The 27,444-nt window shown below is 58.1% G+C and overlaps 8 protein-coding genes across 8 annotated transcripts; 3 read left to right on the top strand and 5 right to left on the bottom strand.

Moving 5' to 3' along the window:
* Positions 1–700: 700 nt before the first annotated feature.
* On the bottom strand, positions 701–4,194 carry cta3 (potassium/sodium eff; the record flags this gene model as incomplete). The annotated part of the gene is made up of 3 exons (XM_066780406.1): positions 701–3,105; positions 3,160–3,916; positions 3,967–4,194. 3 exons carry the CDS (start codon positions 4,192–4,194, stop codon positions 701–703), a joined length of 3,390 nt encoding a protein of 1,129 aa, XP_066629635.1.
* Positions 4,195–5,114: 920 nt separating this feature from the next.
* Positions 5,115–5,754, bottom strand: VPS60 (Vacuolar protein-sorting-associated protein 60; the record flags this gene model as incomplete). The annotated part of the gene is made up of 2 exons (XM_066780405.1): positions 5,115–5,693; positions 5,749–5,754. The coding sequence occupies 2 exons, from the start codon at positions 5,752–5,754 to the stop codon at positions 5,115–5,117; spliced, it is 585 nt and encodes a 194-aa protein (XP_066629634.1).
* Positions 5,755–6,641: 887 nt separating this feature from the next.
* Positions 6,642–9,560, top strand: SIT4_3 (sporulation-induced protein; the record flags this gene model as incomplete). The annotated part of the gene is made up of 3 exons (XM_066780404.1): positions 6,642–7,331; positions 7,384–8,805; positions 8,856–9,560. 3 exons carry the CDS (start codon positions 6,642–6,644, stop codon positions 9,558–9,560), a joined length of 2,817 nt encoding a protein of 938 aa, XP_066629633.1.
* A 247-nt stretch (positions 9,561–9,807) lies between these two features.
* Positions 9,808–10,657, top strand: SIT4_2 (sporulation-induced protein; the record flags this gene model as incomplete). Its single annotated transcript, XM_066780403.1, has 2 exons — positions 9,808–9,816; positions 10,052–10,657. 2 exons carry the CDS (start codon positions 9,808–9,810, stop codon positions 10,655–10,657), a joined length of 615 nt encoding a protein of 204 aa, XP_066629632.1.
* A 2,119-nt stretch (positions 10,658–12,776) lies between these two features.
* Positions 12,777–14,307, bottom strand: SLS55_008997 (uncharacterized protein; the record flags this gene model as incomplete). The annotated part of the gene is made up of 3 exons (XM_066780402.1): positions 12,777–13,619; positions 13,699–14,096; positions 14,142–14,307. 3 exons carry the CDS (start codon positions 14,305–14,307, stop codon positions 12,777–12,779), a joined length of 1,407 nt encoding a protein of 468 aa, XP_066629631.1.
* A 2,292-nt stretch (positions 14,308–16,599) lies between these two features.
* SLS55_008996 (uncharacterized protein) lies at positions 16,600–17,773 on the bottom strand (the record flags this gene model as incomplete). The annotated part of the gene is made up of 3 exons (XM_066780401.1): positions 16,600–16,618; positions 16,741–17,576; positions 17,639–17,773. 3 exons carry the CDS (start codon positions 17,771–17,773, stop codon positions 16,600–16,602), a joined length of 990 nt encoding a protein of 329 aa, XP_066629630.1.
* A 724-nt stretch (positions 17,774–18,497) lies between these two features.
* On the bottom strand, positions 18,498–20,789 carry UGP1 (UTP-glucose-1-phosphate uridylyltransferase; the record flags this gene model as incomplete). Its single annotated transcript, XM_066780400.1, has 3 exons — positions 18,498–19,865; positions 19,923–20,018; positions 20,691–20,789. The coding sequence occupies 3 exons, from the start codon at positions 20,787–20,789 to the stop codon at positions 18,498–18,500; spliced, it is 1,563 nt and encodes a 520-aa protein (XP_066629629.1).
* Positions 20,790–22,594: 1,805 nt separating this feature from the next.
* Positions 22,595–26,200, top strand: SLS55_008994 (uncharacterized protein; the record flags this gene model as incomplete). The annotated part of the gene is made up of 8 exons (XM_066780399.1): positions 22,595–22,765; positions 22,890–22,990; positions 23,040–23,946; positions 23,999–24,748; positions 24,796–25,219; positions 25,280–25,487; positions 25,542–25,901; positions 25,960–26,200. 8 exons carry the CDS (start codon positions 22,595–22,597, stop codon positions 26,198–26,200), a joined length of 3,162 nt encoding a protein of 1,053 aa, XP_066629628.1.
* Positions 26,201–27,444: the final 1,244 nt, after the last annotated feature.

The raw sequence follows: 27,444 nt of genomic DNA, 5'->3' as shown, positions 1-27,444 counted from the left end.
TCCGGAACGTGCAGGAATCAAAAGGCGCGCCGAGCGACGCCTTACCTCATCGGACCAATTCCCCCACACTCCCTGTGCGACTTTCTTGTGACCCCTTCGTTCCCCTGCGCCGTGAAGTCATTCAGCCGCGGCGACGGTGCCAAAATGCCCTTCCTTGCATGCTATGTACCCCGCCACCCAGGGGGCTGGGAGCGGCTCAGCCTCCTAGGTATCCACCCCACTGCCGTGTACTACCACTACTATGTGGGGTCAATTCTGCAAGTCTGATGGTAAGAAATCCGGCCGAGACTGAATTCTCCGTGGGACTTCAAGCTCGGAGAAATGGAAGTTGCTCATGCCTCGTATTACTTAGGTCCATGTGATAATGGGAAGATCTATGATCTGCTAACGGGGGACCGGTGACGTAGACTCGGCTCGGCAGCAGTGTTCTCAAGGTATTTTTGAAGTTGATTGTTTTCCTATGCTGACGTGAGATCAATCATCAACTAGCCATCTCGACCGCGTATCTACGTGAAACTGTGCTGTATCATACGAAATAACCAAACATGAAAGCGATAATCAAAAACGAGATGCGCCGGTACACGGCGCCGCTGGTATCGAACAAAACGAAGCAAAAACCCTTCTCGATCACGGTGGAAACGTCCAAACCCTTCCATACTACCTACTCTCAGAACGTCATCGAAACCCATCTGCGCCATCATCACACCTCCTCCTTCTTCCCGACGGGACCCAGGGCACCGCGCGGGCTCTGGCCCGAGTTGACGGCGGTCAGGTCGGAGCCCTGGCCGGCCGACGGCTCCTTGGCGAGCGAGTTGGTGCGCGAGAAGGAGAAGAAGCCCTGGCGCAGCGACAGCGGGCCGTGCTGCCTGCGCGCAATGGCCCGGCCGTCCACCTTGTCCTCGTCGGGCGCGGCGAACCAGCCGAAGGTGCGCTTGGCCAGCTTCCACAGCTCCATGCCGAGGACGAAGATGAAGACGGCGACGACGGGGAGCGCCCATTCCCACGTGATTTCCTTGTGCTTGAAGACGGTGGTGTTGAAGCCGGGGATGTAGATGCAAGGAAAGACGACGAGGAAGCCGAGGGTGACGGCCCAGAAGAGGAACTGGTTCTCCCACACGTCGCGGAAGAAGGGGAAGCGGCTGTCGGAGCGGGGGTCGAGGCGGAACATGCTGCGGCGGATGCCCTTGATCTCCCACGCCGAGATGAGGATGAGCCACGTCAGCTCGGCGAAGACGGCGGCGCGCGCGCGGAAGACGACGTCGCAGCCCGCGCTGTACGCCTTGTTGCAGTCCTGCCCGATCGCCCCGTCGCCCGGCCCGTACACGATGATGACGAAGGTGAAGAGCGTCAGCATGCCCATCAGCAGCCCGTACACGATCATGTCGCTGATGATCTGCCACGTGAAGACGCCCTTTTTGTTGTCGTGCGGCGGCCGGCTCATGATGTTGTACGACGCCTTCTCGCGCCCGAGGCCGAAGGCGGGGAAGCCGGACGTGAGCATGTTGATCCAAAGGATGGAGAGTGGGGAGAGGGGGAAGACTGAGTAATCTCTGGCATCTTGGAAGCCGAGTCCGCAGACCAGGAGCACGACTTCACCCACGTTGGACGTGAGCAGGTGGAGAACGAAGCGTTGGATGTTGTCGAACATGCGGCGACCTTCCTCGATGGCGTTAACAATGCTTGCGAAGTTGTCGTCCGTTAGCACGATATCGGAGGCGCCCTTGGCCACATCAGAGCCGGCGAGACCCATGGCGATGCCGACGTCGGCGGCTTGCAGCGATGGGCCGTCGTTCACACCGTCGCCAGTCATCGCAGCGTACTTTCCACGTCTATGTAGAGCAGCAATCATACGAGTCTTGGTGTTGGGAGCACAGCGAGCAATGACAAGTGGCAGTTCCGGCATACGGTCGATGTCGTCGTCTGTCAGGCCGTCGAATTCCGCAGCCGTCTTGACCAGGCTGTCGGCGACGTCCTTGGGCAGGGTGCTCATGTCCTTGGGGATGATGCCGACTTCCTTTGCGATGGCAGCGGCAGTACCAGGATGATCTCCGGTAAGCATATGGACACGAATTCCAGCGTTGGTGCACTCGCGAACAGCATCCTTTGTCTCGAGACGAGGGGGGTCGTAGAGACCGGCAAGACCGAGGAGGGTCAAGTTCTGTTCGATGTCCTCACGAGGGATCTCAGACTTGTCGCTGATGGGCTCACCTGCCCAAGAGCGACGCGCGATAGCAAGAACACGAAGACCTTGGTCAGCAAGAAGGGACATTTGCTCAAGGATCTGCTCCTTGACCTCGTCAGTGATGGCAGTCTCGTGCGCACCGATGCCGACGTTGACACAGAGATCCAGAATGCGCTCAACAGCACCCTTGGTGAAGATGACGGTGCTGCCATCGTCAGGAACTTTGTAGACGACCGACATGCGCTTCACAGTGCTGTCAAACGGATACTCGGTGAGCTGCTTCCAGCGACGTTCGCCTTCCAGTTGCTTCTTGCCGAGCTCGAAGCGACGGGCGAAGACCTGTAGCGCAACTTCAGTTGGGTCGCCGGTTGTCTGCCATTTCTGCTCCGAGTCGTTGTAGCGGACAGTAGCGAGATTGCAGAGTGCAGTGGAGTGGAGGAACGCATCGAGTTCGGGGACGAGTTCGACATCTTTCGGATCCATGTCGTCCGAATCAGACTTCTCGTCGAAGTCATGCGCGCCGCGGCGTTCATCGCGCTCAGTCTTCTCTTTGGGCTCCTTGAACTTGATGCCACCGCCGCTACGTTCAGCCTCGAGCTTCTCTTGGCGAGACCTCTTCTCCGCCTCCATCTCGGCTCGCGACTTCTCTGTGCCGAGCGTGATTGTACCATGTGTAGGGTTGGCCGCGTCCTCGGAGTTGTTGACCGTGTAGATGCCAACTCCCGGGATCCAGGCCTTCCGAGTGACCATCTGACCCTGGGTCAGGGTGCCAGTCTTATCGGAGCAAATGTTTGTGATGCCACCAAGAGCCTCCAAAGCGCTGAGCTTACGGGTGAGCACACGGCGCTTGCGCATCGACGTCATGCCGCTGACGAAGGTGATTGTAAGGACGGCGATGAGCGATTCGGGGATCATGGCAATGCCTAGAGTAGTGGTTGTTAGCGCGAGCTGTACGGGATGGCAGGAAGGCTACATACCGGTCGAGATGGCATAGATGGCGACCTCGTTGGTGACGTCGAATCTGTTGACGCCGAACACGATGATGGCCAAGAGGATGGCCAGGCCAAACAGAACATACGCAAGCTTGGACAGCTTTCGCTGAAGAGGCGTGCCAATGGTGAGGCCAAGGAAGGCGCCAATGGCGTCATAAATCCTAAGGATGAGTCCTTTGGCTGGCTGCAAGTTGCCGCCCTTCTTCCTGGACATGGACCGATTGTCCTTACGCTTCTTGCCCTGCATGGACTGAGCAATCTTACCAATCTCTGTGTACATTCCAGTGAAGACGACAATACCTTGACCACGGCCCTTGGTGACGGTAGAGGACGAGTAAGCCATGTTCACGCGGTCGCCAATGCCGGTCTCAAGTTCACCGGCATTGGTGAAGTCATGCTCGGGGTCTTTTGCAACTGGAATGGCTTCTCCAGTGAGGATTTTCTCGTCGCACTCGAGGTTCATGGCTTCGAAGACGCGAATGTCGGCGGGGATGGTGTCTCCGGTCTTGATCTGGATGATGTCACCGGGAACGACCTCGGCCGATGGGATTGCATCAACGACGCCGTTGCGAAGGACGGTGGCAGTGGGAGAAGACAAGGCTCGGAGCGAGTCCATCTTCTTCTCAGCCTGGAACTCTTGATAGAAGCCAATGACGACATTGAGGACGATGACGGCGGTGATAACGCCACCCTCGACATAGTCAGACACACCGTACGAGAGCGCCATGGCCAGCAGGAGGACCTGTGGTCGTTAGTGGCTGTCTGGAAGAGCTTCGGAGGGGAGTGGCATACCAGGATCATCGCATTGCTGATTTGCTTCAGGAGGACCGAGTACCATTTGACCCCGCCCTCTCCCATGAGCTTGTTCTCGCCATATTGGCTGCGTCTCGAGGCGGCTTCAGAGGCAGTCAAGCCTTGCTCGATGTTGACGTCTAGGTGTTCCCTAGCCTGGTCGACGGAGAGTTGGAAGGGGTGCTTTGGGTACTCTTGCCGTACCTCGGAGCCCTTTCCGGAGCCCATTGCTGTCAGATCTGTGTGCCGCTCAAGTGTGGGATGGTTTGCGTGGTTGAGGGAAGGATATCACTTTGGTCGGCGGAGAGGGATGATTGAGTGGCTGAAGAAGTCCAAGAGGACCATATGGGTGAATTTAAGGTGGAAGTCTTGGATTGAGTAATTATGGAATGTCGTCACGAGTGCTCTTTATATAGTCCCATTGTTGAGCCCACCGCATCATCCTATCAAAGAGACATTCCCTGTAGTATGAAGAAAGCCAAGGCAGCCTCCGCGTGTTGAGCTTGGCGCAGGAGGGCGGAGGCAATGGCAGACCGGGGACGACGACGCAAGCAGACCCAAGGCCAAGGCGTTCACGCTGCGTAGATGGCTTGGGATCGGGTAGTTTGGCTCCTGGGGGGCTTGGCTTGGAGTGGTGGGGAAAAGTCCGGTTCCGCTTGATAGGTCCCAGACCAGTCTACGCCTCTTGGCACACGGCGGAACCAATGAGCTTGCCGGGGCGTGCGGTGGAAGGCGAGGGCGCCGGGAAACTCGGCACGTTGCCACTTCCACCCCGTGCCTCCACCCCACTCCGCTCTTGGGGACAAGGCTTGGCTCTTGTCGTCATCTGTCCCAACCCTCTTCGCGCACCAGGCCAAGGGAACCAGACGCAGCACGAGAAGCAGCAGAGGGAGGAGGTGTGAAAAAAGCTCAGTTTGCAGAGGTAAAGGCAACACGCCCGCCTACAGGTTGTTGAGGAGCTATCAGCAGCGGCGGTGGTGCGCAAGCGGCACGCGCATCGTCAGCGCGCCGAGAAGCCGTAACTGGAAGCGTGCAGGCTGCGCTGCAAAGCCAAGCATCCCAAGCACGTTTTCAGCACGCCGTGTACCCGTCACGCCAGGCCCATGAAGTCAAGGTTCTGGAGGCTCGGCTGAAACCGGCATGTGGTCTCAGCCGGCGGCCTCTTTGACCTTGCCTTGCGGCTCGGGGGGTTCGTCGATGAACTGCGGCGGCCTTGCCTCGTCTACCATGAAGCTCGGGACGCCGTCCGACTCGTTCATGGCGTCCAGCTCCACCTCTTCCCCCAGAGCCTCCAGCTCGGCATCCAGCTCGGCCTCGTCGACGTCCTCGGGGACGTCATAGCTGCGGCTGATGCTCTCCTGGATGTCGTTGCCGATGTCCATCAGATCGGCCATCTCGTCCTGCATGCGCTCGATCTTGTCTATGTCGACCTTGCCGTACTGCTTGCGCAGCTCCTTGGTGGTCGTCTTCATGGCGTCGACGGTGGTCATGGTGTTCTTGAGGTTGTCCTGCATCATGCCGGCCTGCTCCATGTTCCAGGACTGCTGCTGCAGCTGGTCGCGCTGGGACTCGTACATCTTGCGCTGCTGCAGGACCTTGAGGGCCTTCTGCTTGATGGCCGTCTTGCCGGGGCCGTCGCGCATCTTGGCCAGGCGCTGCTGGTACGTCGTCAGCTCGGCGTTGAGCTTCGCGAGCTTGACGTCAATCGTCTCGATGCGGCCGTCGACCTGCGAGAGGGTCAGCGTGCGGGCCGCGGGCAGCGGGCAGCGGGCAGGGCATGACGTGCATTCTGGATGGCGCCGCCCAGGGTGGGCTTGGGGCCAGTGCTCTTTGCGCCGAACAGGCGATTCATGGCGGCGGGGGGGATGCAGTGGGCGCGGAAGCTGCAGGGCTGGGACGATGGTGCTGGCGTGCTGCGGCCACGTGGGGGACGGGCTGCTGGAGGGCGCGGGAACCAGAGCGGCGTTCTGGCGGTGGTGGTCGCGGGTGGAGGCCACCACTTTGGGCGCCTGGTGGCACTTTGGATCCGCGTGGACAGCCGGGGTGCTTGGGCTGGGCTGGGGCGCGGCCGCCGAATCCAGGGCCGGCGCCGAACTCGACCAGCGACACCACACTCTCGTCTCCATCAGCGCCCGCGACAGCTGCCCTGCTTCCCACCTCTCCGCTCCGCCTGCCGCGCTCGCACCCCCGCTGGCCGCGCTGCCCGTCACGCTGCTGCGCCAGCTGCATGCCGCGCTCTTCCCACGCCCACTCGTTTCTGGACATTGGGGAGCGCTCTCTGCCTTGTGACCGGCTGCCAACCTGAGTCTGTCACACCCCAGACCGCGCTGCTCTCAAGGCCGCGCCTGCTGCCCACACCACCCCAGCCCGCGGCACCATCCGACCCTCACTCGGTAAACTCCACCCTCCCCATCTCAGCCCCAGCGTCCCCAGATCGCGCGCCTGCCCTGCGCCCGTTGCCCTGGTGCCGCGCATTCAGCCCCGCCATACAAATTCCCCATTGCCCGCCCGCCGTTGACACGCCTATCGCCGCGACAGATACACGCTACTGCCCCCGGCGTTGGCGCGCATTCCGCTGCCTGCTGTGCTGTCGCATGCAACCACTTGTTGATACCGCCGCTGCGACCCCACGACCACCACCCATCCCGCCCCGATAGCCGTGTCACATCGCCATCATGTTCTGGCGCTTTGGCGGTTACGCCAACATCTCCACCCTCGACTCCATCTTGGACAAGCCCGATGTCACCATCGAAGAGCTGCTCGATGAGTCGGACTTGATCCAAGAGCTGAAGCAGCAAAACTCCAAGCTGATACAGTATCTGCGCGACGACAAGATCCTGGAGCGCCTGCTGCAGTTCGTCATTGCCCCTCCCTCGCCGCCGCCACAGCAGTCACCTGGATCCGACAATGGAGCCGAAGGCGAAGGCGACGAGAAGGGCGGTGCGGATATCGGCGGCTTCTTCAAGAGGAGATCACGGTCAAGGTCCATCAAGTCCGACTCTGGCGAGAACGAAGAGGGCAAGGAGGAGAAGCAGCGCTTGAAGTATGCCTATGTCGCCTGCGAAATCCTGTCGTCCGAGGTTTGGTCCATCTCCGAGGCCGTGCTCGAGAACCAGACTGCATTGCGCAGGTTCTGGGATTATCTCAAGCAGCCTGCACCGCTGGACCCCGTGCAAGCCGGCTACTTCACCAAGGTCAACGAGTCCCTGCTGGACCGCAAGACGCATGACATGCTTGAATTCTTCAAATCGATTGATAACATCGTGCCCGACATGCTGCAGCACGTCGACTGCCCCATGGTCATGGATCTATTACTGAAGATTATAAGCTTGGAGAAGGCTGACGGGGGCCAGGGCATAATCGACGTAGGTACCAACTGCTCCGTAATCCTTGATGATGCTAACCACTTGGCTACAGTGGCTCCAGCAGCACGAGTTGATCCCCACCCTCCTATCGTTCTTGTCTCCAGACCACAATGCTTCAGCCCAGACATCGGCGGGCGATTTCCTGAAGGCCATCATCACTATCTCTGCCAACGCTACCACCCAGGATCAGACTGTGATTGGGCCAAATGAATTGACGAGACAGCTGGTGTCTGATTCTTGCATCAAGCGTCTTATCACTGAGATGCTCCGTGGTGGCAATCCTCTGACAGTTGGCGTGGGCATTGTTATCGAAGTCATCCGGAAAAACAACTCGGATTACGACATGGAAAACCAGACGGGCCCGGTTCCGCGAAGCTCCGACCCCATTTATCTCGGAACCCTCCTTCGCCAATTCGCGAACCACGTACCCGACTTTATGTCTCTGGTCAACAACGCCACCGACAAGGTTGTCAACGAAGATGGAACCACCACCACGAAGCAACGTGAACTGAAGGCTGCCTTTGGCGGCAAGATAGAGCCTCTCGGGTTCGACAGGTTCAAGACTTGCGAGCTGATGGCAGAGCTTTTGCATTGTAGCAACATGGCTCTTTTGAATGAACGCGGAAGCGAAGCTGCCGTAAGAGCCAGAGATGCTGACAGGGAGCGGTTAAAGGCCGAAGGCAAGCTCACATCCGCCAAAGAGGGCGAAGAGCACTCGGTGCTTGACAATGAATTCGGCACCAGTGTCGACAGCCATGGTTTCCACCATGCTCGCGCTCCGTCGAGCGAGGCTCCTGAGGAGGTCAAGAAGCTCGAAGTCCAGAACAATGTCAAGGACGAGGACTTTGAGGAAGTTGCCGCCTCGGAAGCCGAGCCTGAAGCGGCTAAGGAGGGCGACAAGGCCGAAATTGGCGAGCCTTTGGAGAGATCACCCCAGCTCCCCCCTCGCACCGTGGAAACTGAGAAAGAGCCCGAACTTGTCGATGAACCGTTGTCAGAGAAGCCAGCCGCTGCACCAGCAAGTGAGGAAGCAGACTCGCCAACAGCTGCTGGCCTGACGGACAAGGTTGGCGGCCTCGATCTGGAGAAGAAAGAGGACGCTACCATGACGGATTCCTCGACTACCGAGAAGGCAGAGGGAGAGACGGATGCCAGCAAGCAGCCTGTGTCTCTCTTGACGCAGCAACTCAATCAGACCACCGAGGCAAACGAGACTTCCGAAGCCATTTCGCCCCGTCCTGAGGACAAGCCCGCTCCTCTTTTCTCCAAGAAGCCTGAAAACGGCGAGGGACCCAAGAACGCGGATGAAGCCAGGAGCACCACGCCCGCCGAGGACGAGCTGCTCTCAGAACAGCCTGTTGATTTCTCGAGCTCACAACGGTCGCAATTCGAAGTTGACGTCGACGGACAACCCGTTGTTGGCGACTTGCTCAAGATCATGTTTGTTGAGCACCGGGTTGTTCCGACAATCCTCGTACGTATCAGCTTGTATCCCGGCCCACTCGCCGCTAACTTTGCATCTAGGATTTCTTCTTCCGCTTCCCGTGGAACAACTTCCTGCACAACGTTGTGTACGACGTTGTCCAGCAGGTTTTCAACGGACAGATGGAGCGCGGCTACAACCGTGCTCTGGCCATTGATTTGTTCGAGACTGGCAGGATCACGGAGCGGATCATTGAAGGCCAGCAGGCCAGTGACAAGTCTCAGGCCGAGACCAACATGCGTCTGGGCTACATGGGCCATCTAACATTGATTGCAGAAGAGGTGGTCAAGTTCACTGAGAGACACCCGCCGGAGCTTCTTTCGCTGTCGGTTCTTGAGAAGGTGATCAACCAACAGTGGACCGACTATGTCGAGCACACGCTGGCCGAGACGCGTGAGCGGGACAACGCCATTCTCGGAGGGGTCCGTCCAGACATGGCAGTGGGCCCGCGCCAGGCGGTACTCAACGCTGTCAACGCAGCTTCAGGGTTCGGCAACTCGTCGCTCGCCAGTGCCGGCCTGGGTGGAAACGGATCTGTCGGCCTGGACAGCATGGAGCTTACAGGCTCAGGCGGCGGATACGGCCTCAGCGGCGGCAGCCTGCTTAGCGGCTTCAACAACTCAAGCGACGAGGAAGACGAGGACATGGAGGAGGGCGAGGGCGAGCGGCAGACGACGCCGCATGTGAGCGACTCGGACCAAGTGGGTGAACTCTCATTTGAAGACGTTGAGATGGAGTATCGATGATACAGTGCGCTTACCGCGTTGGTGCGTTGTTTTCACTACCTCTGTGCACTCGGGTGGGATGCTGGATTGGCTGCTCCGCCCAGCCACGTCCCCCGCACGTCGCATGTATGCCACCGAACATCGATAGCCAGTGTATCCTTTCTCTCTGGGCGCGCAAACGACTGAGGTCACTGTTGAGATACCACCATCTCTTTCCTTCCCCCTTTCCTCTGTATTATTGCCTTAGATTAATGTAGACGACCCACGGATGACAACGGTGGCACGAGCATGTTTCGGAAAAATACCCTACCATATATTCCTCACCTTTGCGCCTTCTGCTATCCCTGCCACCCGTGGTCCTGCCTGACCACACATCTTTCTCTCTCACACACACACTCTTCACATCTCTCCTTATTCTTGATACGCATAGCCATCTTGCCCTCATCACCGAAAAGGAAGAAATCTTTGCCATGTCGAGAGAGCCAAGGCTGACTCTCTGTCTCATCCAACAGCCAACCCATTCCGATGACGCAAGCAATGCCGCCGGCAGTCCTGAATCCTCGTCCTCGGGCGTCCCCGCCCCCGCGCCTCTCCAGATCCCCCCGTCCCGCGCTCGTCGCCAATTCGCCGCTCGACTGGCCGAACGGAAACGCCAACAGAAAGAGCAAGAGCAGCAGCAACAGCAGCAGCAAGAGCAGGATCATCATCAACAACAACAGCAGCAAGGTCAAGAACAGTCACACCAGAACCAACAACAACAAGCCGCCGGTGGCCAACAACAACAACAACCACAACAAACCGGCAACAACAACAACGGTGGAGGTCCCCCCGGCCACGGCGATTGGACCAACCGCTACAACGACCCCAGCCGCTTCAGCAAACTGTTCATCGGCACCACCGGAAGGAGCGACGATGACGATGACGATGATGACGACGACGACGACGATGATGATGGAGGGGAGTTGATCATGAAGGATAGCTTCTCGAGGAGGAGCGCCGGCAGTGGTGGGGGCGGGAGCGCGACAAGCAGTGGGGGTAGCGCTAATGGGAGTGGTAGTGGGGATGAGGGGGAGGATGCTTCTTCTTCTGCTGCGGGGGTGGGGAAGGGGAAGGTGTAGACAGATTAGACTGGTGGGTGAAGGGGGGCGGCGAGTGTAAGGTTGTTGTTGGAGTGGCTTTTCTTTTTTTTTTCTATACAGGGGTTTGAGTTGTATATGGTGGTAGGTATTGGTCTCCATTTGTTTCTGTTGCAATGGTTTTTTTTTTCTTCTTTCTTGGCCTCCGTGTCCATGAAGAGCAAATACCCCACGTTGGTATACGTTTTCCCGTCTCTCTATTTATCTCTCTCTCTCTCCATATCCCTTCCTCTCTCTCTCTCACTCTACAATGGATCTTGGTGATGAGATTGGACGGGTCGTTGCTGCTGCAGCGCCGCCCGCCATGGAGTTATGTGCTTTTTCCTTTCATTCTCGGTTGGCGTGTGGAGGGGGGATCGGGCAGAGCTTGTATTATACATGCATAGATACCTCTTTTGCTATTGGTAATACTTTTTTCGACTATTGGCTTGCTTGCACATGCCGGCTTCTTTCGGACATGAGGTGTGATTAAGATGTGGATTATCGAAATACAATTCTGCAAATACATACCATCAAAGTGGTCGCGATAAAAAAAAAGACATCTGCTTCCAAAAATTCTATTTGCTCAAACCAGACGTCTTGCAGACGTCCTTCGCGATCTATTTACGAGAGACTTGGGTCAAAATGGATTGGGCTGACTAGTCAGTCTTTGGTTACCATGCTTGCGCATCAGCACACTGCAATCCGTTACGTGTCGGCCGCAGACTGTTATGTCCCGCAACTACTTCATTCATTGACTTGGCCGGACTCACGGTTACTGCCTTCTACCTTACCGGTCTCGTTGGTTTCCATCACCGAGCTTTTAGGACTGCTACACGACTGTTCTTCTCGCCATGACGGGGCAAACACCCAGATCGTCTCGACCGATCCCAATTTTCCGTAGCGGGAGACTCAGATGGAAAGATGGTCTGCCGGCATCCATCTGGTCAACGCCGGAAGATCAGGACTTCCCCGTGCTGGGACAAATATGGGACGGTATGTACATTCGCCGTGCACAACACACACGTACGATTCCCACCCCCCCGTGTACGATATCCGACGGTATCCCGTTCGATCACGGATTTTTCCGTAAAGATAAGTAGACACCAGGAACTAGATAAGAGAGAGAGCCAAGGCCCACCCGTTGCGGAAGCGGCCAAGTTTCCCGTTCTGGCAGGGAATCTTCCGGCGGATGCCCCATGGCCAACTGCGCGCAACAACAGAGTGGGGGTACCGACCAAGTGATACAGACGCAACTTTTTCAAGTCGAATCGGGATACAGCATCATTACTACGATGTGTTTAAAAAGGATGCCCGGTGTGTCTACGTATTGTATGCCGTGACTAAAAGTACATACGAGGCGTTTCGACGTCATGAGAAGCAAATACAACAAACCAAGTTCCGTGACCGACAAAAGGCTAGGATATAATACATGGATGATGGCGCTTACCGTCGAGACCGCGCGCCCAGAGCGCCAATCGCTTTTAGACATTCAAGAACGAGCATTGCACCGAATGGAGAGAATATCACTCACGATGTATATTGCAGCCCGCTTCAATTGAACGCCCCTGCCGAAGTTCTGGCGCAGGAAAGTATGCGAGCAGCTATGGAAAGGAACCAACCGTATTTTTAAGACTTACATGTGGGGAAGAAAGAAGGAGATGGGGATATGAAGGAAGCTCGCTCTGTCGCCGAAACGCCAAGAGCGCCGCCGTTCCGTAGCTGAACCTCAGCCGATCATCAGCCTCTGCCTGGAGACAGACTTGTGAAGACTAACCGACGGGGCTCTTTGATGCAATGGTTGTGGGTTGAGTGCCGTCTGCGATCGCCGTGTTCCATATCGCCGCGTAATCGTGCAAATAAACCCTCGGCTGTGGTTAGAACAGCATGTCCGAGGAAACTCAATGCCAGCAAACTTAGCTGTTCTCAGCCGATCTGGTCCGTCTTTGCAGCGGGCCGCCGAAGTTGTGCGCCAAAAAAAGTTACGTCGAAGGAAGTGGCGGCTCAGCCGTGCCAGAAAAAGTGCCACCTGCCGTGCTTCTTGCTGTTCGTCCGTGGCCCAACACTTTTTCACGTGTGTCGAAAATTCACGAGCATCTGAGAGGCAGCATCGAAGAAATACCTATCCCGATGGGTCGTGCACGTCATCTTGTCCAGAAACCACGCCAGTGACGGGGGGGTCAAGCGAGCCAACCACCTTCTCATCCTGTTGTCTATCGGCGGGATTGAATGCGTACCTGGCTAGCTTGGCCATCTTCTCCTCCGGGCTCATCTCGCTGTCAGAGTAGACAAGCTTGACGTCCTTCTTGGCCTTGGGGGCCTCTTCTTCCTTCTTCGCACGCTCAGTCTCAGCAGTCTTGGCCGCTTCGCTCGGCTTCCCTGCGCTGGCAATGAGGTCATCAACAGACTGCTCCAGACCGGGGAACGAGCTCTGCGAAACTTGCGCAGCATGACCGTTGGCCTGAGGGGACCCATTGTGACCGAGCGGGCCGGCAACCGAAGGCGGCACGTGTCCCTGGTGCATTTGCTGCAACTGGTACTGGTTGACCTGCGGAGCACCGAAAGCCGGCCGCTGCGGCAGACCAGGCGCAGCAGGCAAACTTCCCTGTCTGGGCGGAGGGTGACCGTTGTTCGGCGGGGTGCGGCTTGGAGGCTGATGTGCGCCGTAGGACATTGCCGCCGCCGGCGAGCCCGAGCCCTGTTGACGAGACGGACCGCCTTGGAAAGGAGACTGAAACGGCTGAGCCCCGGGTTGGGCAAAAGGCTGGCCTGGGAAAGGGGAAGATGCGTTAGGGCTGAATGGTGGAGCCCCATAGCCGGGCTGCTGCGGGAAAGACTGAGGGGGATAAGCCTGTGGCGGGGAGTAACCAGGCTGACCGTAAGGCTGCGCGTACGCGACTTGAGCAGGATTGGCAGGAGGGCTCGAGAAGGAAACCTGTTGCTGGGGATACTGCTGAGCAACCGGCTACGAGGCGTTGATCGGTCAGTGTCGGCACGATTTTCAAGGCACATACGGCGCTCGGAGAGGGTTGCGGGGGACTCACAAAAGCTGTAGGGCTCTGAGCTATGGCCGGGCTCTGGCCACCCTGTCCCATAGGAGTAACGTCTCCACTGCTCCCCCCAGCTGCCTCCTGAGCTTTCTTTGCCTTGTGGGCGGCCAGGCGGGCCTTCAGATCCTCCTTCGTCTCGACCTTTGGCTTTTTGGGCGGCTGGCCGCCAGCGGTGGGCGTAGCGCCGGGCGGGGGGTTACCGGTGGCGGCGCGGCGCTCAGCCTGCTGCTCGTAGAACTGCTGGAGGACGCGCTGTTGGTGAGACTGCATGACATCTTCGGGGACACCTTCCATGCCAAAGATTTCGTAGTCGAGGCCCTGGCGATTGGGCAACGCATTTTCAACCTGGGTGAGGGTCTCCTTGTGCACCTGCGTCATATGGACGTTGAGGCCTACAATGCGTCAGTCTAACCCACGAACGGGCGGGGTGAGCTCACCTCCTGCAGTATTTAGGCGACGGCCGCATTTGTCGCACTTGAAGTGTTTTGCTTTCTGGTGGTTGATCAAGATCTTGAGGTCGTCGAAGTCGCGCTCGCAGTAGTAGCACCACGGACGGTTGAGGATCTCCTCGACGTCGGGGTGATTTCTCTTCTTCTTGCCCATGGTGTCGGCGCTAGCAGGTGGAAGGAGTAGAACCGGGGGGCTGAGGCGACGCGCGCTGGCGATGCGAAGTTGTCGAGGCGCAAGCGGAGCGGATGGGGAGGGTCGCAGCGCGTGGTCGACGGTAAAGGTCGAGGGTTGCGGCTTGGCGAAGCTACAAAGAGAATGACGGAACCCGGCTGAGTCAGCTGCGCACTAGCGGACATTAGCGTGAATGCCGCCTCGCGTTTTTTCTCACCGTATCCCGCATCCCGCATCACACCCTGCTGCCTCATCTCTCACAGCACAGCAGCGACGTCGCCCTCTCCGCTCGTTGACCGGCTCCCATGGTGCAAATGGCACACCAAATGAGTCTTGGGCCGGCTGCTCATTTCTTGCCTGCGCTGTACAGCTGACAATATCCCCGGCGACCTTTCACATACGTAGATCACGCAACTGTATTACCGGCTACTTGCTCCTTTTGGAGTCGTCACAAGTCCTCTCACGGGGAGCAGTCTGCTTTTGTCGCGTCTTGTGGCAGGGTAGATTGTGGGCTGGGACATACAGCTCTGCCTCGGCAGATCATTCAACGTTGCAAAATAGACAGGACCTTCATAGTTCTCACTTCTTGCTCTCCAGAGAAACCCTACAGCAAGTGGGACTCCTTGTGACCAACATCACTTAGTCAGTATAATAAATTTGAAAAGATGACGCTTAGTCCAATCCCTCCGCTGCAACCATTCGTGCTGTCTACCACACCCAGCTTGCACAATCGATAAACCACATGAGATTCAGGAGAACATCTTCTCCATGGATGAGTAAAGAGGATATACGTATGTTTGGCCCCAAGGCCTGAAGTCATTACACACAGGGAACGTCCCACCGTCTGTTCAAGCCTCTCAAAAACGATCAGTCCCCAATCCGCACGCGGTACCCAAATCTCGGGCACCCAAACGCACTCCACCCAAGCCCCTCCTTTATCGAAACGCCGGTGAAAATGAAATGCCATGCTCGCTTTGCTTGCTGTGTCTGTTGACGGTTCGTGGAAAGAATAAATCCGACCTCTTGCCAAAAATAGAAATCAACTGCCGTTTGGTATCAGATGCCTTCGCAAACAATGTCTCCCAAGGGGACAAACAGAGAGCGAGAATAGAAGAAACATATGAGAAACATAAGGAAAAATTAATCATGGGAAAGAACACTCAATGAAAAGGGGGGCGACGCTTGCTGTTGCCGCAGAACAAACCATAAAAGCCATTCATGATCCATCGTGCCGTCATCACAGTTGCCTCATAGGCTACATTAGGAAAGCGCGCTCGTCGTTATCGTATCAGTCGTCCTTTCGCTCTCGTGGTTCCGAAGCCTCACCGCTGCAGCATTGCAAAAGCTCGATGCGCTCCATCAACAGCGGAAGATGCTGATTAGTACCGTCCGTCAACCGGATACCTCCGCCCACCCACTCCATCCAACGCCCCTCCGGCGACGCCTTGCACGTACCTGTGCCCGCTGGCTCTGTCTCTTCGCGTGGGCTCTCTGAAATCCCGTTCCACACTACTGTTTCTGCTACCGGCCCAGCGTGGCGATGCACTACCGGGGTAGCGCACGCTCTGAGCCCTCACCGGCAGTGGCAGGCGATCCGCACCTGTTGCCGAAGGGCCGCGTGGGGGATAGCTAGGGCGTCGAGTATGGTCATTGTAGTACGCGGAGCGGGGAAACTGCGCGGCTTGGAGCGGGCTGCCTTGCATAGGAGCAGTGGGGACGCTGGGGCCGTTTGGACCCAATTGCGTGGGCGGAGGTTGGAGGTGTGCTACTTGAGTTGCGAATAGCGGCTCCGTCGTTGGCTTGAACCCACTAGGGCTGGGCCGTGAAGAGTTACGACCGCCACCTCCTAAAGCCGAGAGGTTGGTTCCTGAATATGTCTTGATTGGGGGTGGGGTCCGTGGCGTGGCAGAGGCCGCGGGGACAAATTGCTCCCGAGCATCGCGGACCTCACGCGGATTTGGGCGGGCGCTTTCCCTCTCCGGACGCTCATGGTCCCGGCCACGGTCATGGCTATGATGTGGACTGTCTCTTTCAGTTCGCTCCCTATGATCCTTGGGAGCACGAAGCGGGGGATCGGAGTCTGTGCGCCTGTGCGGATTTGATATACGCGTGTGCGGATAAGTCCCATGGTTGTTGTGGCTATATCTCCTACCGTGAATATAATCGCCGTATGGTGGGAAGTATTCACGCGGCGAGGAAGGTGGAGAATGACTGCGGCGATGGCGAAGCGGAACGTGATGATTTTGGCGTGTTCGGTGGTCTCCTGGCACACGCTCAGAAGACCGCGGCAAATCTTCAGAGTCGGAAGAACTCTCGCTCTGGTATGTGCGGAAAGTGGCTTTTCGTGGACCATTCCTTGGTTTATGAGAGGGTTGTGGTTTGGGGCTTGAAGATCCGTGGACGTGATGCGCGTACCTCGGGGGCGGTCCTGTAGGGGTAGGCTCTGCGTCATCATCGTAGTCGGCTGCTGCATCTTCTGAATACGGAGAGGTGCTCTTCCGGCGCTTGTCGTACTTGTCAGCTTTGCCCCAAGGCGTCCAAATGTGGCGGCTTATGCTGTTGGCAACCAACCGGCCGCGGTCTTGCACAATCTCGCGCGGAGACCGGGCCTTGTAGTCAGCGCGTGAGAAGCGGCGGATGATGGTAGGACGACCGCCGCGATCACGGTACAGCGGGTCGCGGAAGTACGCAGCAGCGCCGGTGCGCTCGTCGGCCGAGTGCTCGTCGGTGGACCCGTCGCTGTCAAAGCGATCGCCGCCATCACCAGGCCGTCCCGGCCGGTGCGCGCGAGTGCGCTGCTGCTGTTCCTCGGCTTCGCATTCCTCACGCAAACGCGTCGACACACTCTCGTACCAGCGCAGCATGTCCTCGTCGGGCCTCTCCGGAAAAGACTCCTTGGGCAGCAGTTTGGGGAAGACTTGGCCGGTGCTTGGATCTACGATGTCGAACTTTTCGACAGCACCCTGCAGGAACGGGACATGCTCGTCTGGGCCGAGCAGCAGCTGTATGGTCTGCCATGTTATGAAGCCCTTGCGCTTGAGCGCGGGTATGGTTGGAATCGTGTACCCGTCGGCCTCGCGGCCTGGCTGCAGCGAATGCAGGCATCCCAGCGACTTGTAGATGAAGGCGACCGAGGGGGCGGGGGTCTCGACAAAGAGGACGTCATAGTCGCCGCCGACGGCCTTGTAGAAGCCAGCGAGCTGGGTGGGCGTGATGTCGGCGCAGTCCTCGGTGGGCCCGAAGTGGCCGGCCTGGCATCTATTGGTCAGTTCGCGGTGCGCGGCAAGCAAAGGGCGGAGGACGGAGGACGCACCACGTAGATTGCTATGCCGGCGAGCAGGCGGTTGAGCAGGTCGGTGCCGCGCTTGTCGGGCCTGAAGAGGTAGCCCCAGAACTGCTGCGCTTCTTTGGTGGCGGCGTCCGGGGAGGTCGAGGAGTTGTCAGCCATGCCGACGCAGTCGCATGCATCCGCGCGGCAGAGCGCATGTAGGAGTGAATGTACAGTGAATGTACACGGCAGGCTGGGAAGTGGTTGACCCCGGGCTGCAAGGGCCGCTCGGCGCGCTGGAGACGAGGCGCGTGGGGCGATCAGCGGGTCGCGGTCAATCGCGCGGAGGAGGGCTGGCACCTGGCTCCGCGTGCGCTGCTGGCGCTGGACGCTGGACGCTGGCCGTGAGCGGGCTTTGGGCGCGGCCGCCGTTTATAGGGCTTACCGGCTGCCAGCGCTCGCTCGCACTCGCACCCCCGATTGCGCCGCCCCCCATCACCTGCATTCTCGACATTCCGGCGCCTGCCTATTTGCCTGGGTTCTGCCTGCGCGCGTCTGCGTCACCTCGGGCCACTGAGCCACGGCCACGATGACTGAGCCGCTCAGCCGCAGCATCCCACATGTACATCCCACCCTCCAAGGCATCCACCCGCCCCAGCCCCACTGACATCACCGCGGCCCGCCCCGCCTTCTCCCCACGCTCCACCGCATGTGCATGCACTCAACCACGCCTCACACACGCCTAAGCACTGGTCTTGCCGTTCATCATGCTTCTATTAAAATGCGCACTAAGTAAAAAAAAAGGCATTTGCCGTGATGTACTCCCGTCTGCATGCCATATGCAGCCTCTCTCATTCCACTTTACGTGGCCCAATCCTCTGTTCCTTTTTACACCGCTCGCCCTCTAGTGCTCCAGCAGGCGCAAGCTACCCTGGACAACCACGTTCTCCAGGATCGATCCCGGGGGAACGTCGATCGTCTGGCCCTCCGTCGCCACAATGATGACGGTGCCCTTCAGCGTGACGCCACGGCCGAGGTTGACCGCGCCAGTGATCGTCAGGTGGTCAAGCTCGACAATCTTGGGGATCGAAGGAATGCGGGACTGGAAGCTCGACACCTTCTTGAAGTCCGAGCCGAGCTTGATAAGAGGCGCAGGGCCGAAGCGGTTGGGGTCCATGACGAGCTGACCGTGCTGCAGCGTGTACAGGTCCGACTTGACCAGCATGAGGTCAGAGCACGTCTTGACCGGCAGGAAGCGCCTCCTGGGAACGTTCACGCCGTGAGCGTTGTTGAAGTGGCGGATGGCAGCACCGACCGCCGTCTCGAGCTGGAGCACCGACAGGTCGGCCTCGCCCTTCTTGTCGGCCGGAATGCTCTTGCCGTTGGGGATGATCTCCATGGCGAGCTCGTTGTTCTCAACAACACGCTTGACCGCCTTGAGGTTGAGCCAGATGTTGTTGGTGTTGAAGTACTTGAACTTCTTGATCGACTTGAACTCGTTGACGTGCTCCTTGGGCACCTGAGCGATTTCGAGGAGACGGACCTCGCCCTCGTAGTCGATGATGGTACCACCCTTAACATCGGCCTTGGTCTTGTCCGTCAACTCCATAATGTACTCGGCGTCCGTCTCAACCATGTGCTGCAGGATGCGCAGGTCGACGACGGCGCCGAGGTTGTCGGCGTTCGACAGGAAGATGATCTCGATGCCGCGGTCGATCAGCTTGTCGAGGATGCCCGAGTTGTACATCGACTCGAAAACGTCACCGTGGCCCGGAGGGTACCAGTCGGAGATCTGAGAGTCGGCCGACTTGGGAGCCGGAAGGAGCGAGTCCTTGAGCACACGGGGGTACTTGGACTGGTTGAAGGTCATGATGTCGATGTTATGGCCCTCATACTTCTTGATGATGTTGGCCGTGTCGGAATCCGTGTTGAACGAGTTCATGAGAACGAAAGGAACGTTCACATCATAAGTCCTGTTCAGGTACTCGATCTGACGGACCGACAGGTCAAGGAAAGACATGCCATCACGAACTTCAATGACGGACTTGGGGCCAACGCAACCCATGGAGGTACCGAGACCACCGTTGAGCTTGACAACGGCGAGCTTCTTGAGGAACTCGACAGACTCGGTGTTGGGCAGGTCAGAGTAGCTGACAACCTGCTCGGGCTTCGGGGGAGCGATGCGAGACCACTCAATCGCGTTGCCCTTGGCCTTGTCGTTCAGGTAACGACGGAAGAGGGCAAAGAAGTTGTCCATCTCCGTCTCGAAGCGCTGTTGCCGACCGAGTCACTATCTTACTCGCTTGTGTGGCATAGTGTTGAGACATACCTGCTTCTCGGCGGGGTCCTTGACGGTATCGGCGAGGTTGTTCAGGGCATTGCGCATCTGCGAGGCAGCGACAGACGTCGAGGTGTTCTCGAAAGCCTTATCGTCAGTAGTATTAGCATCTTCAGACAAGTGAGTAGACGACATGGTGCCAGCAGCGAGTCGGATTTCAGTGCATGCAGTCCCGGGGTGTGGTGCAGCTATGGCCGCTCAAGGCGTCACAGGATGGCATGAAGCCGCTGTTGAGCAACATGATCCTGGACTAAACCATCACGGCCAGCCCAAAACAGCAGGGATAGGGGCTTGTTTCCAGGGGACTTCCACGTAAAAAGTGGGGCTAAAGTGCTCGATCCATGCCCAGGGGGTGCTCGTGAACACCCAAAACAAGTTGAGTGTCCCGCTGGCTGGGCAGAGGCGCGCATCGCGAAGTTTCCATCGAATGCTGCCTCGTCCTGCCGCCCCTGTTGTCCAGACGCGAGCCGTCTGCGGTCGACGCGTCTACGACGACGTCTCGAGAATCGAGGGGCTTCGTCGTGCAAGCCACCGCTCCTGGATGGTGCAGATCGATGACGTGGGGCGATGGTGTTGAGGGGCTTCGGTGGTGAGGCCACTCGGCGGCCTGCTCGAGGGCTCGTCGAACGAGGGCCATCTGCCGTCGTTGCCGAACGCCATTGAGCGAAGCGGGTGCGAGAAGCGTCCCCGAGATGCTGAGAATGGGCGGCGAAGCGACTCGCTGCTGGCCGGGGGCGATTTCTAGTGCAGATGACTTACCATGTGCGACTGGGTCTTGCCATGGTGCCTGCCGAAGCCATCCTCAGCGCTGCTGGGCTTGAGGTGGGAGGGAAGAGCGTCCTTGATGCGAGAGGCCATTGTGATTGTGTTGTGAAGAGAAGGGTACGGTCAAAGTCTGCGGGCAGCGAGCGGGACAAGTCAGTTCGGCGTTTCAGGAGGAATGACGACAGGTCGAAGTGAGGGGAGGAGGGGGCGGGGCGTACTTGAGCGAGCGATTGGGAGAGGGATTGACAGAGCGGTCGCAGTGACGATCGGGCCTCCGCTGCAGGATGACTCAAGGTGATGCAAGAAGAGAAGAGGAGATGCAGAGAAGAGCGGAGGGGAAGTTGGCAGCTGGCCAGATATTGTACTCGCGGCGGGCGGTAGGGGGAGAGCTTCAGCGGTGGCCAAAGCTCCAGGCGCGCCCGTGCATGTAGAGGCGCACACCATGGCACAATGGGTAGCCGCGAACGGCGGCCGGGCAACGACCCGCCAGCAACGAGCAACGAGCCCACGCCGCGACGGCAGGCACGGCCGGCGGACGCTAATTTTGGGGCGCGGGAGAGCCAGTCGCAGGGCGCGCGATGGCGGCGAGCTCCACCCGCAGCGAATTGCGCTGCCATGATCTTCGCTTGCGATGCTTCAAGCCCGCCCGCCGTCCTGCACGCCAGCTCACCGGCCATTCGGCCCTGCTGCACGCTGCGTCGCGCCAGGGCTGCCCCCTCCGGCGCGGATTCACGGTCTGGCGGTATGCACGAGACGGGCCAGCACAACTCAGGACCAACAGAAAAATATTCATGATAGTGGCGCCGGCTTACGGGCTTGCGCCTAGCGGCGTCTGGCTGGAGTCGGCGCTAGCAGCGCGGCTGCCGTCCCTCGCAGGCTGCCTGAGGCGTTTCGCCACACTAATGCGCTGCAACTCGTACTCCCTGGCTGCAAGCAGCGTCTGGAAGCTCTGGGGGGACACGTAGTATGTTCGTCTGCGCGCGGGCCCTGCTGCCCGATTCATCTCGCCGCGCTCGTGTCGCGGTGGGCGGTGGAAAACTTCTGTCAGAGATAAAGTTGTTCGAGAAGCTGCCGTGTCGGCACGTCAACCCTGTCGTGCCCGGAGCAGGGCGTTCGGAAATGAGCAGCGCCACAAACACCGCGCCCAGCGACTCGTGCCTGTGATGACAGCGCCGGCACGTGGGGCCTCTTGTGCGACTCCAGGGCTCCCGCGGGAGATCTGCGTCTAACGCTGCCGCATACGGGTGCTGCCATCAAAAATCCGTTGGTAAACCTTGTTTTCGAGCAGCTCCCAGCGGCATGCTGTGCAATCAGGTGCATGCCGGGACTCTGCATGGGGCGTCGCCCGTATCGGCGGCTGCTCCCCACGCGTGCTTAGGTCCCTATAGTCCGACGCCGATAGGGAAGCGGGCGTGGGCGCATCCCTTGCAGCAGGGCGTTGTCTCTCAGCCACCTCCTAATGCACCCGACATGCTCCCCCTGAGGTTAGGTGTCAAGCTTTTGGCAGCTCGGGTCTCGAATTCTTCTTCCAGCAAGGCGGTTGTCCGTGCAACACGCGACGCTCGTGATTGCTATTGAATCGGTCGGATTGGGCTGGCGGCCCTCTCGGACGGAAAGAGCCATGATCAATAGCAGCTGGCGAGTATCAATGCTCGGCCGTGACTGTGGTGTTGAGCGAGCGAGAGACAGCACAGTGTGCGGCGACATCGGGTGGGCTCTTGGCGCTAGGCCCAGCACGGTTAGGCAGTATCGCGGGGCGCGACCGTGCGACTTTCTTTCGCTGCGCGTGTTTGACGACCACCACCACCCTGGGGCCGGACTTCGCCGCCAAATAGATCTCAATGCCAACCGCCGAACCTACATTGCCCTGACGCCCGCTGTCCGCCACAGAGCCCGCAATGGAGGTCCAGGGCGCCCTCGAGCTTCCAGCCGAAGCAAATCCGCTCACCGAGGGGCTTCTTTTTCACGTGCTCCGCTCCGCCGCATCGAGCGATCCGCACCAGATCCAGACGGGCACGAAACAATTACAGAAATGGGAAACCGCGGCAGGCTTCTACCCGCTGCTCCAAGTACGTGCACGCACTGCCGTCACTCCGGTCCCGGCATCATCCCCGACGCCCACGTTCGGGTGCTCCCTCTTGGCGCTAGCTTCCCGACACCCATGGACCCTGGCTGTGGCTAATGCGCAAGCAGGCCGCCTTCATCGACAAATCCCTGCCCGTAGAGATTCGTTACCTCGCCATTATCCAGCTGAAGAACGGCATCGATAAATACTGGAGGAAGACTGCTACCAAGTAAAGTCTCGCCTTTTCCCCAAGCGCCTGGAATGCTAACACGTTGCAGTGCGGTCAGTAAAGAGGACAAGACCGTCATCCGCTCAAGGTTGCTGGAGAGTGGAGTGAACGAGGCCGACCAAAGGCTTGCATTGCAAAATGCCCTGGTCATCGCCAAAATCGTCAGGTTCGAGTTTCCACACGACTGGCCAGATGTCATCAACCAAGTCATCGACCTGCTCCGTCAGTCCACGGCTCCGGGCGCCAATCCTCTGTATTTGCCGCGTACCCTTTTGATCCTTCTTCACATCATCAAAGAGTTGGCCACCGGGCGCATCATAAGACTTCGCTCCAACTTGCTATCCATTTCCCCTGAAGTCTTCCGCGTTCTTGGCCACATCTACATGCAAAAGGTCCAGCGATGGTTGGCTTTTCTGCAGCATGGAGGTGATGATGAAGGGGGTGCGTTGGAGAGCATTGAGCAAAGTCTACTTGCGATCAAAGTCCTGCGCCGAGTGCTGGTTTCCGGCTTCGAATTTCCCAACCGCGATTCTGACGTCCAGCAATTCTGGGGCATTGTCCGCAACCAGCTGGGAGACTTCCTCACAATTACTTCTCAAGAACCGTCTACGCTGTCGTCCCCTGTGAAAGATTTGGTTGAAAAGCACCTCCTTCAACTTGCTAAACTGCATCTGGAAATGTCCAAAACCCACCCTGCTGCCTACATCCTGCTTCCCGACTCCATAAACATCACAAAGGCTTATTGGGGACTCATCGTCAAGTTCGGCCAAAACTTCGGCACCAAGCAAGCTTCCGTCGAGGGGCATATTGGTACTGACGGCGACGCAGATGACGACGAGAAATCTGTTATGGAGCGTCTCTGCCTGAAAGGCTTATTGCTGATACGGGCATGCCTGAGGATGGTGTTCAACCCGGCACAAACTTTCAAGTATCGCCATGAACAGGAGAAGCAGGAGGTCAGTTAAGAGCCCGTGTCGATCAGTACATCTGAGCTCACCTTTATTGCAGAAAGCCGAAGCAACCCAGCTAGTGAAGCAAGAGTTCCTTGGTGAAGACTTCGTGCGCGAAATGATGGAGACCGTGGTGACGCGCTACTTTGTCTTCCGGCCGAGTGATCTCCGTCAGTGGGAAGAGGAACCAGATGAATGGGAGCGACGAGAAGACATGGAAGGCGATGATATCGAGTACTCGATAAGGTCTTGTGCGGAAAGACTGTTCCTTGACTTGGCCATAAACTTCAAGACTCTCGTCCAACCCCTTCTTCAAGTCTTCTACTCGGTGGCTTCCCCAGACAACGAGAACATACTTTTCAAGGATTCGGTCTACACTGCCGTCGGCTTGGCGGCTCCTGTCCTTCACCATGAGCTTGACTTTGACGGATTTATCAGATCCACGCTGGTTCAGGAGGTTCAAAAGCAAAAGCCTGGTTACAATCTCCTGCGCCGTCGGATAGCAATCCTGCTTGGCCAATGGATCACAATCAAGGTTTCGGATGAGACTCGACCTCTCGTCTACCAGATTTTCGATCACCTTCTGAACAAGGACGACCCATTGAATGATCATGTTGTCCGTGTTACAGCCGGTCGACAATTCAAGAATATTGCCGACGACTGGGACTTCAAGGTCGAGGGCTTTATGCCACATGCCTCGAACATGCTGAACCGTTTGATGGCCCTCATTGGGGAGGTTGAACTGAGCGAGACGAAAATGGCGCTTCTGAATACCATCAGCGTTGTGGTCGAACGTCTTGAGCATCATGTGAGTTTCCAGGATACGCATTTGCAAGCTCCAAGCTTACAGTCCAGATTACTCCGTATGCGAACAGCATTGTCTCGTTGCTGCCACCCCTATGGGAGCAGTCTGGCGAGGAACATCTTATGAAGCAGGCAATTCTCACGATTCTGGCCCGCCTCATCAACGCTATGAAGGCCGAGTCGGTCCCGTTGCACTCCATGGTCATCCCAATCATCAAAAACACTCTCGAGCCCGGTTCCGACACACAGGTTTACCTCCTAGAGGACGCTCTCGACCTGTGGCATGCAGTACTCGTTCAATCGCCGGCGCCGGCTTCCCCAGAGGTCCTCTCGCTTGCACCTTACCTCATCCCCACACTTGAGCTCGGTAGCGAAAGCCTCCGGAAAACGCTTGAGATTGCGGAAGTGTACCTGCTTTTAGCGCCAAACGAGATGTGCTCCGATCACCTTCGCACAACGCTCTTGAAGTCTCTTGGTGAGTATTTGTTTTGCGGCACCATATCAACCGTCTTCGAGCCGCTGACCTGTATCCCAGCATCGCTTCTGGGCGAGCTACGTCCAGAAGCCAACGGACTTGTCACCCACCTCGTGGAGGTCTATGTACGCGCCGCCGATCTTCTCGGCGGAGAAGCCGCGGTAGAAATTCTGACGGCTGACATGATCCGGACCGAATTCTTCACTGGTCTCCTGGACGGGCTCAAGGGAGCATGGGAGGCTCATACGAAGACAGGTCCCAATGCTCGGTAACTAGATGGCCCAATAAACGCTGACATTCCCATAAAACTAACAATCAACAGTGCCTCTGCTGTAGACGGAATCGTCGAGACCGACTACTGGACAGTCGTCGCTCGGATCGGCCTCGCCTCCAACCGCGTTCTCCTCGGCGCCATCGAAACTGCTCAAACCCGTACCTCGGCTGATGGCATGCAGGATGCCGCCGAAACGCTTGATGAGCGCATGAAGTGGCTGCTGGAGGAGTGGTTCGACCACTTGGACAATATTGCGGCACCAGTCAGCAAGAAACTGATGTGCTTGGCTCTCACGAAACTGCTCGAGACGGGCAGTGATTGGATACTCATCAAGCTGCAAGACTTGATGACGATGTGGACAGACCTTGTCATCGAATTGACAGACGGCAATGCGGACCCGAATGTTGAGTAAGTTCAATCCTTGATCATAGTCTGAAAGAACATGCAAAGTTGATAATGTGTACAGCTGTCTGGTCTGGCAACGCGAGGACCCGCCCCCCGGGAGCCCGGAAGCACCAGACGACGCTCGCCGCCGCGATCTGATCTATACCGATCCCGTCCATACTGTCAACATCATGCCATTCATCCGTGACCACCTCCACCAAGCCATTGCTGCGTGTGGCGGCCAGGACAGGTTCAGAGATGAATGGCTGGTTAATGTGGACAAGGATGTTATCGAGGCCTTTGGGAAGCTTGGCATCATGTAGAGATGGTGGCGCTTGGTTAGATGGTGCTTGCAAGTCATAGATAAAAGAGGACACGAAAGTAGCTCGGAAACATCTCATGAGGTTCTTCTCATTGAACATCTTTACGCTTACAAGGCCCGCCGCCTACGACGCTAGTTTGCACGTTCTTACACCCATTCCGCACTCTTGGAGGTCCCATCCCGTCCTCTTTGCAAATCGCTCGTGGTAATTCACCGGTCTCTTCCACTGCCGACGATATATTCTATCTGCTTGGCAGATTCGCAAAGTGCACTTTTCTTCCAGAAGTCGGTTGCTGTTGCTGCTGCTGCTGCTGCTGCTGCTGCTGCTGCTGCCGTTGCCCGTCGTCCCCCCGCACCATCCTCTTCTCCTTCCCCTTCCCCTTCCCCATCCCCACCCCCATCCCCCTCCCCTCCTCCCCCGCCATCCTCTCCCTCTCCCTCTCCCACCTCTCCCTCTCCCACGCCATCCTCACCATCCTCTCCCTCGCCATATCCCTCACCATCTCCCCCCTCAACCTCCTCAACAACCTCCCCTTCCTTTCGTCCGGACCGTCGTATAAGAAGATGCCGTTGTTGTCGTTGTCGTTGCTGTTGTTGTTCCTCCTGCTCCTCCCGTGCATCGCGCGCGCTTCGTCGTCCAGCTGCGCCGCCCACTGCGCCCAGGTCTGGAGCGGCGCGATGGGGGCTTGCGACGGGAAGAGCGGGTTGGGCGGGTCCGTGTAGGCCCAGGCCCAGCGGGGGCCGCCGGTGCCGGTGAGGGGGGTGGTTGGGGTTGTGGTTGTTTGTGGGGGTGGGGGTGGGGGGAAGGGTGCGGGTGCGGGTTGGGGCTTTGGTTGGAGGTTGGGCTTCGGTGCGGGTGCGGGTGCGGGTTGGAGGTTGGGTTTGGGCTTCGGTGTGGGTGCGGGTTGGGGCTTTGGTTGGTGGTTGGACTTGGGGTTGGGCTTCGATGCGGGTGCGGGTGCGGGTGCGGGTGCGGGTTGAGGCTTGGGTGTAGTGGTGGTAGAGACACGTGGTGTTGCTTTACTGCCGGTCGGTCGGGGAGTGGAATTGGCGGCGGCGGGGGGTCCGTTCTTTTTTGCTTGGGCGGTGGTTGAGGTGGGGGTGCGTGGTGTTGCGTTACTGCTGGTCGGTACGGGAGGAGACTTGGCGACGGCGGGAGCTGGTACTTTGTTGCGGTTGTTTTTGAGTTGGGAGGGTTTGTTGTTGTTGATGGGGGTGGTGGAGGCCTGGCCGTTCTTTGTGCGT

The sequence above is a fragment of the Diplodia seriata genome (genome assembly GCF_021436955.1).
Source record: "Diplodia seriata strain FDS-637 chromosome Unknown scaffold_9, whole genome shotgun sequence".
In the NCBI taxonomy this organism is placed as follows: domain Eukaryota; kingdom Fungi; phylum Ascomycota; class Dothideomycetes; order Botryosphaeriales; family Botryosphaeriaceae; genus Diplodia; species Diplodia seriata.
The sequence above is the reverse complement of the archived record's forward strand: the minus strand, read 5'-3'. Positions and strand labels throughout refer to the sequence as shown.